General features: G+C 44.8%; 1 protein-coding gene across 13 annotated transcripts in view; it reads right to left on the reverse strand.

Annotated features, from left to right (window-relative positions):
• The window catches only part of PPFIBP2 (PPFIA binding protein 2), a 171653-nt gene that overhangs the window by 18536 nt on the left and 140592 nt on the right, over positions 1 to 12525 (reverse strand). For all 13 annotated transcript variants that reach the window (XM_064288487.1, XM_064288488.1, XM_064288492.1 and 10 more), the window contains 5 exons: positions 11728 to 11785; positions 10704 to 10745; positions 6546 to 6684; positions 4762 to 4903; positions 3850 to 3978 (listed from right to left, as the gene is read on the reverse strand). In XM_064288487.1, coding sequence (XP_064144557.1) covers positions 3850 to 3978; positions 4762 to 4903; positions 6546 to 6684; positions 10704 to 10745; positions 11728 to 11785 — 510 coding nt within the window. The remainder of the gene's footprint in view (positions 1 to 3849; positions 3979 to 4761; positions 4904 to 6545; positions 6685 to 10703; positions 10746 to 11727; positions 11786 to 12525) is intronic.

Below are 12525 nucleotides of genomic sequence, written 5' to 3' on the forward strand. Positions count from 1 at the left end.
CCTTTTAGTTGCTGTTGTAAATATATCTATTACACAACTTTTGCCAATTCAGCTTTTTACAGGTATACAGCTTATTGACAGCAGTTACAATAGCCAGCTGTCCAACCCTACCCTCGATCAGTGTGATTATTCCATCATTTTTACACCCGCTTTTCCCCCTCCCTCTTGTTCCTGGTAACCACTAATAAACTTTGATCTCTATACTTTTGCCTTTTCTTGTCTTTTTATATAAATGAGGTCATACAATATTTGTCTTTTTGTGACTGACTTATTTCACTCAGCATAATGTCTTCAAGCTCCATCCATGCTGTAGCATGTATCAGGCTTCATTTCTCCTACTGGCTGAGTAGTATTCCATTGTATGTATGTACCACATTTTGCTTATCCATTCATCTGTTGATGGGCATTTAGGTTGTGTCCACCTTTTTGTTACTGCGACTGGTATCATAATGAACACTGGCGTACAAGTCTCTTTTTAAGTCTCTGTTTTCAAGTCTTTTGGGTATACACCTAGGAGTGGAATTGATGTCATAGGAAAGTTTTATTTTTAGTTTTTTGAGAAACCGTCACACTGTTTTCCACAACTGCTATACCGTTTTGCATTCCCACCAGCAAGGCATAAGGGCTCCAATTTCCCTGTATCCTCATCAAAATGTGTTATTTTCTTTCTTTCTTTCTTTTTTAATGTTAGCCATACTAACACAAAACAAAACAAAAAAAACGGAGCCATTGCCGTGGAGTTGATTCTGACTCAAAGCAACCGTATAAGACAGAGTACAACTGCCCCACACAGTTTCCAAGGAGCGCCTGGTGGATTCAGACCTTTTGGTTAGCAGCCGTAGCACTTAACCTAATGGGAGCGAAATGATATCTCATCGTGGTTGTGATTTGCATCTCTCTGATGGCTAAGGACGCTGAGCATCTTTTCATGTGTTTGGTGGTCATTTGAGAGTCCTCTTTGGTGAAATGTCTGTTCAAGTCCTTTGCCCATTTTATGATTGGGTTATTTGTCTTTTTGTTGTTAAGCTGTCAAAGTTTTATATATATTTTGGTTATTAGATTCTTATCAGATATGTGGTTTCCAAAGGTAGTCTCCCAGTCAGTAGATTGTCTTCACTTTTTTGGTAATCTTTTCCATGAACAAAAGTTTTTAATTTTTATGAGATCCCACTTATTTGTCTTTGCTGTTTTGTGTTTTTATTATTATATCAGATAGTCCATTGTCAAAAGCTAGGCTTGTAGTTTGAAGATTTGAGTAACCCAGAGGCACCCTGGAAGAAAGGCCTGGTGATCTACTTCCAAAAAATCAGCAATTGAAAACCCTATGGAGCGCAGTTCTACTCTGACACACACGAGGTTGCCATGAGACAGGATCAACTTGATGGCAAATGGTTCTGGTTACTCTAGGAAAACACCTAAGGGACTTGGAAAAGCTCTTAAACTCTGACCCTGTGATTTTCCTTCTAAGAATCAATGCTAAAGAAACAGCCAGGATTGGAGCAAAGATTAATCATTCAAGGATCTTTACTGTAGGTTTATTTTTTTCATCACAGAAATATCAGAAACAACCTTAATGCCTACATTAAGGGACTTGTTAGATAAATCAGAATACCCTCACAGGGAATATACATGTAAGCTTTCCCTGGCTCACTTTCTAATGGCTCTGAGATGGTCTCTGCCTTCTCAGACCAAGTCCTTAGATTCTCTTGCCTTCTAAAAGCTGACATTTGCTGAGAATTTCCATTTGTATTAGGAAAGTAAACAACAGCCTCCTTGATCCCTGGGGATCCACACACAGGAGCTTCACACATCCTTACATTCCTTTTTCCAGACATCTAGAGAATCTGGGTGTGTTCTGTCTCATACACAGGGATTGACTTAGCAATGCCTAGAAACCTGAGGGTGACAAGCTGAAGAAGAGAGTATCACATCCTTGCACAAAATCACACAATACTTCATTCCACAGGGGATGCAGTTCTGTGAACAGGGTGATGCATTTAGGGAAGTGTTATTCCTTAACTGAGATCTGGACTGCATTTAATTCTGAGAATTACTATTTGACTGGGGAAGACGTATGAGTGTGTGGGTGTGTGTGTGTGCGTCCCAGTGCCGTCGAGTCGATTCCGACTCATAGCGACCCTATATGACAGAGTAGAACTGCCCCATAGAATTTCCAAGGAGCGCCTGGTGGATTCGAACTGCTGACCCTTTGGTTGGCAGCCGTAGCATTTAACCACTATGCCACCAGGGTTTCCCGTGTGTGTGCGTGCGCACATCTTATTCAATGCTTACCTGCACTTTGCACTGGTGTGTGGCTATGTGAAAACGGACTCAACCCAAGACAGTTAAACTTTATATTTGACTACTTGGTTATATTTAAAATATCGAAATTCGGTAAAATGGATTGTCTTGCGGAAGGCCCGTAGATGTACTGGCCTTGGCTGAATAACTCAGGCTTTAGGAGATATTCTGCTGGAGATGGTGCATTCTATGGATTGCCTGATGGAAGAAGAAGATATGGAAAGGGGGCTTCCTAAAACATGGAAGTAAAGATTCACATCGTGCAGGTTTGAAGGGAGTCTTTCTCACAACAAAAAGATCTTAAAAAAAAAGGGGAGTAAAGTTAGTAGCTAGACAGCGTACCTGATTAGGGCATACTCTGGAAAATTTTAACGTTTTTTATGCTTTTTTCGTTAAGGTATGATGCGAATCATCATGTGAAACTTAACATTTTGATTCCAGCTCCACACATTTCTTTAAATTCCCTTTAGTTAATCACCCTTCAGTGAAGTTTAGTTTAACGGGATTATGGGGATAAAGGCAGATGTGGCCTATTCCACCAACACCCTTCTGTAGAGGTCTGTGTGGAAAAAGGGGGCTAGTCCAGAAGCAGGTAAAAGACTCTCTTTTCGAAATATACTAGAGGAAGTTGGCCCTTGAATGGGAGAAGGCTGGTGCTTGGGGTAGATGTACAATGGCTCATGTAATCCTCATAAGAACTTTAATAAGATACTTGTTTTTAATCCCTAATTTACAAATGAGGAAATGGAGACATAGAGGGGTTATATAACTTGGCTTAGGTCTCACAGCTAGGAAGTTGTTGAGCAAAGATTTCAACCCTGGTCTGTGATTCCAGAGTCTATGCTCTTAATGGCTGTACCAGAGCTCCAGGGTGCGAAGGTGCTGCTGCAAATGGGGTACAGATGTGTGGAGCTGTAGAGTCCCTCAGTCTTCAGGGTTACCAGAGGGTTCCACCCCACCACCCACCTCCAGCTGTAAGGAGCCTCTTACATTTACCTCAGTGTCCTTACCAAAACCTATTGTGACTGAGTCGATTCTGACTCATAATGACCCTGTGGGACAGGGTAGAACTGTAGAACTGTCACAGTTTCTCAAGGCAAAAGGTTGGCCATTCAAACCTACCTAGTAGCTCTGCGAGAGAAAGACCTGGTGATCTGCTCATGTAAGATCACAGCCCAGGAAACCCTATAAGGCAGTTCTACTCTGCCCTATAAGGTCCCTATGAGTTAGAATCAACAGTACCTAACAAAAACAAATCATTACCGGAGTAAACTGCCGCATCTTTCTCCCACTGAAAGGCTGGTGGGTTCGAACCATGGACCTTTTGGTTAGCAGCCGAGTGCTTGACTAACCATTGCACCACCAGCACTCCTTTCAGTGTCCTTATAAGCATAAGCAATTTCTATGTGCTCGTGTGGAAAAGGCTGAGAATCCCTGCAATCAGTGCCCCTGCCTTGCATTTCTCAAGGCTCTGGGACACCCAGCCTCCCACTTCAACCTAGCCAGGATTTCACACAGCTCTTTGCAGATGGACTAGAGGAACCTTACCTTTTCTGACCCTTGGAGTCTCTGGTTCTGGAGAGTCTTGGTCCTGCAGTCGCCCGAAGTCCACCTCGTCGAAACTCTGCCATCCCAGGAGCATCAGTGTTGAAGTTTCCTGACTGAGTTCTTCGGATTCTGCATGAAGGGATCAATAGGGACTATTGGGAGACAGTCTAAAAGTGCCCTGAGCATGCCCACCTTCATAGGGCCATGCAGGCCAGAACCTGGACTCTGGGCAGCACTGCCCCCCAGTACTTCTCCTGAGGTCAAAGATTACAATTGTGACAGCCCCTTGGCAGACCTAGCCTCACTTGTGACCCTGCATCTGGGATCTGAGCCACTCTCATGGAGGTCATAGTGAAAGCTGATGCCTGGTAAGAGACCAGCGTTTTTGCCTCATTTCACAGACTGGGTCAACTGAGCCAGAAAATACTCGCTCTCTGTTTTGAAAAATTTCTTAACAAACCACAGCTGAATCCCTACGAAGGCAGGATCTGGTTTCATCCATATGTCTCTCAAAAAGCACATGCACTGTGGGCTGCGGAGAATGTGCTTAGGGTGTGTAAGAGGGAGGAAAGGAAGGAGGTAGGAAGGGAAGGATGGATGGACAGATGGACGGATGATGGATGGATGGACGGACGGATGGATGGATGGACGGATGGATGGATGGACAGATGGACGGACGGACGGCTAAACTGAATGACATGTGAGGTGACTGGCTATAATAATAGGCCACTTTCATAGTTCCCCTTCTCTGGGCCCTAAAAAATAGCTCAAATTCCTCTCCCTAAACATGACCATTCTGTTTTTATTTCTGTTCCAATGGCTAATGGACCAGGGGATTACACAGACTCTTTGTACATTCGAGAAGACTATTAATTCCAAGCAGTATAACTATGATCATCACCACCAACTTACTTTCCCCAGAACTTCTTGATGCCCTTGGGGCTCCGTTTACCCTCTGGCGTCAGAGGAGACTGGGGGCCTGACTCAGCCCCAGATGAGGTGGATGAGAGGTCGTTGGCCATGGCAGTGTCATCCCAACTACTTTCTGTTTCTCCTGAGTTTGAAAGAATCAAATAACATCTGAATGAGAGGAAGGAATATGAGCTCTGAAAACCTCCCTCAAGCCTGGGCCATCCTTCAATAGCAGTTGAGCAGAATTTGCCCAGTTCTGCCTTCAGGGAAGAACTCTGTACCAAGATCTGAGAGACCAACAGGCTCAGCCACACTCCAGGTTTTCTCTCTGAGGAGTTAATTAGCTAATGTTTTAAAGCTGGGTGGGCTAATGGTCTTTAAATTCTAAGGGTCTGGGGTCCAAGTACTTGCTGATTACTCCAACGAGGAGCTTTTTCTCCTTACCCCAAGGGAGATGAAGAAATGTAGGCAGGAGGGGGAATGTAGCTGAATGTCTGGGAGGAGGGTGCTAGGGTAGGGAAACAAGGGCGTTCTCACTCTCCACCTCACCTGGAATGGGTACAGTACCTAATACAGGGGCACTGACACTCCGGCCACGATCTCCAGTCAACCAAGAAGCAGAGAAGCCACATGAAGAAACAAGAGAGGCCAAAGTCGAGCCCAACAGAGTTATGGGGAAGCAAAGAAATAAAAAGAGTGTCATCAAGCAAGAGAGAAAAACTCCAACAGAAAAATAATCCCACATGGAAGGATGGGTAAATGATGACTGAGCTCAGCCCACAGAGTTAGTGCAGTGAGAGGAGGCCTCACATGAGGGGACCAAATGCTCCTGGTGGTACTTCCTGCCAGGCTGAGGTATAAGCACATAGGGAGAGGGAGGGCTGAATACACCAGGCCACACACACCTCTTGTGTGCACGCCAGGACTCACTCAGCACAGACTAGAATTATCCGAAGCTACTGCTACCAGTCCACAATCTGAGTGTCACCAGGACACACTCATTCAATGGCTTATCTGGAGCTCTTACAGCCAAAGGTAGAATTGGCCTTCTTGAAGCCAATGCATGTGTCAGCTCAGAGAACAGCCAAGGCTGAGGAGTCAGGGGTGGGGAAAGTTCTGTCAGGACAAGAACATTCGCTCCTGGACCCCACTGAATCTGCTGCAGCTGTTGGGGAAAGATTGCCTATTACGGGTGAAAAGTAACAATGACCTCCATGGTTTCAGGTTCTAACTACCAAAAGAATACCTGAGGACTGACACCCTTGCCCACTGGCCATGAGCTCCATTTCCCTAAGGAGAAGGATCCCTGCTCTCACTTGGAAGAGCATAATCTCATAATACTGGTAATAGGGAGGCTCCAGAGAAGAAGGCAGAGACAGGAGAGAGATCAGGATGACAGAGGAAAGGAGAAAAAGGGACAGAAAAGTTGTGTCTAAGAGGGACAGGAAAGAGGAGAGCCAGGAAAGAGGACAGGAAGGGGTTTGAGAGAAGAGGAATAGAAGAGGAGGAAAAAATGGGGTGTAATATTTGCAGCTGGAAAGAAATAGAGTGGTTACACACTCAGATTTTCTGGGGCTCTGAAGTGTTTACCTAAGGCAACAGCTTGCCCAGATAGTCATTATTTCTAGAAGTGGGACTACCTTGAGGTATAACATGTCTCAGCTACCCACAGCCACCATTCTCCAACTGTGGGCTCAGTGGTAGGTACAGAGATCTTGTACAATAATTGAATGTGCCAAGGACACTGCTCCTGAGGCCGCCAGCCCAGGGTCCTGAACACTCACTCAGTCTCAGCAGGCTGCTCCCTGTGGTGTCAGGCTGGGAGGTGGTGGGAGTAGATTTGGCAGCCTCTCCATTGGGCGTGGCTCCTGAAAGCTTCCCAGGTAATGTGGGGCATTTGTGCTCTGCCAGGAAAGGGCTATCCTATTGGAATGAGAGAGATGCCATATTAGCCCCCAGTCCCAGACTCAAACCCAGACAGGAAAACCTTAGATATAGGAACAAGTTCCCATTCCTCCAAGAGCCATTTTTCACTTAGGTCAATTCAAAGACCATTTAGTCTAGCAGAAAAGGACCAGAGCCAAGTCCAAATCCGGGGCTGACTGCAACTGTCCCTAAGCAGGAAGTGGAGGTGCCTCTCACACAGGGCCTTTGCCATTTGGCCTGGTGCTCAAAGGTTCAACGAATTAACAGCTGTGAATTACGCTTTGAGCTCTTTGAATACACTGTAAACCAGAATTCTAATAAAATCTGTATATTGCTTTATCATATGTATATTAAAACAATCCTACAAGGTATTATTAAGCCCATTTTAGCAGATGAAGAGAATAAGTCCAGAAAACAGGTGAAATAATTCATCCTAGGTCACTCATTATCACTAATTATTAGTGAGGTTGCCACAACAGGAATCTACATCTTCTTCCTGGCAGGAGAGGAGACTGAGACCAGTCTAGGGCTGGGCCTCCCTATTCTGCCCAGACTCACTTTCCTGTGGACCTTGGAGAGGTAGTCACTTAGACCAAGCCAGGGCAGGCCTCTGCAGGGGCTTAACCAAGCACACATATTATACGGATCTTGCCTGAGATAAGGCTATGCTACAGCAGGGGATTAGAGTTTAAACTTCAAGCAGAAGAAAATGCCTATAATATGGTAATAGTTACTTTGAAAAACGTCAGTTAAGGCAAAATGAGAAGGTACACATACCCCTGGGGGAGATGGCAACAGGAAGGGGGCCAGAGGGCTGGCTACATGCCAACGGAGAGCTCGTTCAGGACTGAGGGTCATAGTTTGCATGTGATACAGTCCTGGTGCAATGGAGCTTGGGCCCTGGCCGTGGAAAGGCTCTCAAAGAAACAAGCTTACTAAAACAGGATGAAGGATAGCAGCGATTTGGTCAAGAAGGATACAGTGGTGCCCAAATCCACTAATTTGGGTAAAACACTGGAATGCATTTGAGTGACAATAAAAGAAAAGAGAAATTGGGGTGACATTATTGAGGGAATCAACTGTGGACTGCTTGGCTGGACACAGAAAAAAAGTATTATGAAAGTCAAAACAGATTTTGAAACTAGGAAGTAAAAACAGTAACGGAAGACTGCAATGACTGAGACATAGTTTCATTTAGCTAAAAAGCCAAGGAAACAATAGCTTTCTGAATTTGATTTGCTTATACATTTATCCTAGAAATAGTCTGAACTCAATGGATTCATCAAACCTTTGATACTAACCCCCTATAAATGAGCTCAGAAAGGAGAGATATGAGAGGCAGGGACTAAATTCTCAAAGAATGCCAAAAAAAATTCATGAGTAAAGTAGAAATAATAGAGCCTTGAGATGCAGACTATGAGATTCTGAAGTTCATGACAACCCATGAGGTAGAGGTTGGACATGATCAAAAACGTGATCAGGACCAACAGTTCTCAAATGCTCTTCTGTGCACTGGCTGCTTCTTAATCACTTGGGGCAATTGGAAGGACAGTGTAAATTTCCAGGCTCCACCCTGGTCCCACTGAATCAGCCACTCTGGAAGGGCACCCAGGAATCTGTATTTTTAACAAGGCTTTCAGATTATTCTGATGCACAATCAGACATTGGAACCACTGACTGTGAGAAGGCAGTGTACAAAAAGTTCAGAGAAATAGAAGGTATGACTCCAAGACTCCATATTATACAAGGAATCTGGGGAGGATGAAGGGCTCGCAAAAGCAGATCTCTGATTGTGTCATCACACATGCTGTTCCAAGACAGGGCAAAGACAACCAAGGACACTGATGCAGGGCCACCCTGGGACTCCCTGAGATGTACAGAAAACATGACCCTAACCCAAGGATGAGCTTCAAAAGACAGCATGGACATGTAAGGATGAAAACAGAAGGAGCTGAGGGCAACAGAAAGGGCTCTCTGATATCTGTTCAAACCACGCTAGAGAAGCTAGCTCAAGGTTAAGATATGACACAGAGGAAATAGAAATGTTCAACCTATCCAGTTCTGCTGCTGCTGCCTCCAAGAAGAATAATCCTTTATGAGGAATCAGAAAGGGAGCAGCATTCAGGTTACCAGCTGCTTTAAATTAGGGTCACTATGAGTCAGAATCAACTCAACAGCAGCGGGTTTAAATTAGAAAGAGAGGCAGCAAGCCAGAGGGGAAAGTACCCAGGTTTTGAGTGAGTTCAAGTCAGGCAAAATTCTCTAACTACTCTGAGCCTCTGTTTTACCATTTCTAAGTACAGAATAACAATTCCTGCCTCAGGATTGCTGTGAAGTAATATATACACGGGGCCTCACACACAGTGCACGGTGGACAAACAGGCACAGAAAATATCACGAGTGGTTCCTAGAGTAAAAGGAAGAACTAGAAGAGCAGTCCCCAGATCAAGGCAGACTTCCTCTGGAATCTCATACTCAGGGCTGGTCCAGGGCACAACTTTAAGGCTACATGGAGAAACCAGTGCTGTTCCTAAGGAGAGACAATAGGACATTAAAGGTTTGTGACCCATACACATGAGAAGATGTTTAGTCCAGGGAACAGAGCACTCAGAAAGAGTGTGAGGAGTTTAAATGATAGAGCTGTCAGTGGCAAGGAAGACCGACTTATTCCATGGGCTCTAGAGGGATAGCCTTGATCCATGGATACACATTCTAGGAAGACCCAGAAGATGCTTAGGGAATGCTGCAGAAAATTCTTGCACCTACAGTATTAGTGGTTCTGGTGGGGTGGTGGCACGTTTTGAGGAGAGAGTGGCCATGTCGAACTAGTTGAGGTCACACAACATTGTGATTATGGTCAAAACCATGCAGGAATCAATCTTCTTGTAACCTGGAATATTTTTTCTTCATAATTTAAATGGCCCCATTCATCCGTTCTGGTAATCAAATCAGTATCTTAAAGCTTAAGCCTGCAACCTGGCTGTGCTTCCAAAGGAGCAGGGACTCACTTACACATGTGCTTTGGAAACATTTGTGAAAGGCCTATTTGAAGCTGAGATAGGGGAGAAGAGGGAGCTGCTAAGGGAAGGATGTATCAGAGCAGTCCCTATGTCTCATGGAAGATACAAGACAACCACAGGGAGCCTTTCACTTTACCGAAAAACTGGGTTCAAGGAACTGTGTGTCCAGAGCCCCTGGACAAGAGAGCCAGCAGCAGACCTTTGCTCCATGACGCAGATGGCCCAAGGAATGGCCACCCAATAGAGGCACTGACTGCTACAGCTATGGTAGTGCACAGAAGCCCCTTACCTAGCTAGATGTGGAAGTGCACAAGAGACTCCTTCTCTAAGACAGATGATAAAAAAGGGTAGAGATGCCCATTCTATCATATTGATGTGAAAATATAAAAAGGCCCTCCCAGGCAGAAGTCAGCATGCAATAAAGCCACATATCTCATACAGATGTGGACGCAGAGGACACTGAGAAGGGACACGCCTCTGGCCTCACAATACATTTCCCATATAATGCTATAAATGGTGATTGGGCATGGCTCAAGTCATGCTGATTATACCAATCTTCAGCATATCAGGGACTCAACGTTTATGCACCAGCCCAAGGGGAACAGTGGACCCCTGTGATTGCAACCATAACATACTAGTACAGAAAGGATTAGAGTTATCACTACTTATGTGCTGAGATCATAACATCACCCTCCCAGTGATTAGATCTGGATTGCTTTGCAAAAGACTAATTTCTCTGAGCCTACAAAATGGAGGTGATAATAAAAAATCCTACCCACAAACAATAGAGGTGAAAGCACATTATACAGTTGGATGCACACACACACACACACACACAAAAAAAAAATGGAGGAGGAAGAAGTTTTGTCTGTCCTCTGGCCTTCTTTCACTTTATTGTTAAAACACTCTAAGGTTACAAAAACTGTAACTTGTTAAACAAAAATACTCTCTCAAACAGTACAATCACAACAGGCAGCGGAACTGCAGTTAATGTACCTTGCGTTCTACCACCGCGGAGAGCTGGTTCGCATCAACACCCTATGGAGTAGCAAGAAGGATTCAATTATGTGGAGAAAAAGTAAGAGACCTCTGTTAGTCACAAACAACAAAAACTCAGGACCACTTGACTGCTTAAATCCAAAAAGCTCATCTCCTCCCTTCCCAACTTCAAGTCAGGTAATCACCACCCATGGCAGAAAACACAGGTCACTCACTGTCCAACCCCATGGGCAGATGGCCTGGGCAGCTGCCAGCAATGTGACCAGGGGAAGCGAGAGGCATATGACCATGGGAGTAAAGCCACTGAATGGGCTCATGGCTCCTGCTGGCTCCAGCCTTTATTGTTCTCCTTTGTATCACTAGGGAGGCTGGCACGTTGCTAGAGACCAAGGGGTCTTGTGTAGCATGGGACACTGAATGCTTTCTATCACGGCAGGATCCCTTCATCTCCAATGACTGAGCTCAAGAGCCTGGAGCCCTCCTCTCTGACATGGGGGTCACCCACATGGTTGAGGGTCACTGGCTTCCCAATCTTTCTAGACTCTTCCAACAGCCTTCTTTCCAATTTTCAAAGTTATCCCACACCCTACTCATGGATTTTCTCCTTTATCCACGTTACTTCCTCATTCAAAACCCCTGCAATGCTCCCAGCTGCCCTTTGCATATATAGCCAGTATTCAAGATCTTCTCTGGCTTGATCTGAACTTATGGCCTTACCTCCTCCCGCTCCCCACCATTTCCCAAAACTTGCCTGGCCCACTGGGCTCTAACCAAGCATCCGTCCACCTCAAACTCTTCTGCTTACCACCTCCAGGGAGCATTTCCTGACTCACCCTACCCCTAGGATACCTTGGGCCACATTTGACTGGTGCTCCTAAAATGATTATGTAAGTCTTAACTCCCCAGCAACTCGATAAAACCCTGGATGAAGCAAGCACCAGGACCTCACCTATATATCCCAGCACTATGCTGGCACAAAGAAGTCACTAAGTAATTGCTATAGATAGATTAATGAGCTGACCTTTTCCACAGGTTCACTTCTCAAGTCTTCCAGACTAGAGGAGAGTTTCTTCTGGGCCCTGGAAAAAACAAAAAAGAAAGTGGACAAAGAAATAATTACTGGAGAAGGAGGGACATTAATGCAGAGGGTATTTCAAATGCTTAACCAGTAGTCTGTTTTGGGCTTAGGGTTGTGGTCAGAAAATAGGCATCCTTTAGTAATCACTACTCCATAAAAGACGAGGCTGGCCCACCCTGATAGATAACCTAGTCTGTCAGTGTGTTGGTAAGGACATCAGGGCATCACTTAAATCCAAATTAAAAATCCTGGGCATTTCTCAGAGCCTTGGTGCCACAGCGGTTAAGTGTTCATCTGCTAACCCAAAGGTTAGCAGTTTGAATTCCACTAGCCACTCCTTGAAAACCCTATGGGGCCATTCCATCTGTCCTACAGGGTCACTATGAGTTAGAATCGACTCAATGTCAATGGATTTGGTTTTGTTTGGTTTGGGACGTTTCTCAGAAAGCTACAATACACTCAATTGCACTACATAGATGGAAGGTGACTACTGTGTGGTTATAAAAGAAGACCAGTATCTGCAAAGTCAAAAGTAAAGGCAATGTTATGCCTTGTCTGTGAATCCCCAAAGCAATCCTCAGAGGAGGGAACTGGTGCCTTAAGAGTGGAAACAAGTATATCAGCCCACCATAGCTTCAAAATACTGCCTACTAAGATCCTTCAACCCTTTGCTTTGGTTTTGTACACCCTGAGCAGTCTACTCAAAGGAAGTTTGTTTTCACAGAGGCTATTTCACAGAGG

This window comes from Loxodonta africana, chromosome 7 (assembly GCF_030014295.1).
Source record: "Loxodonta africana isolate mLoxAfr1 chromosome 7, mLoxAfr1.hap2, whole genome shotgun sequence".
Lineage (NCBI taxonomy): Eukaryota > Metazoa > Chordata > Mammalia > Proboscidea > Elephantidae > Loxodonta > Loxodonta africana.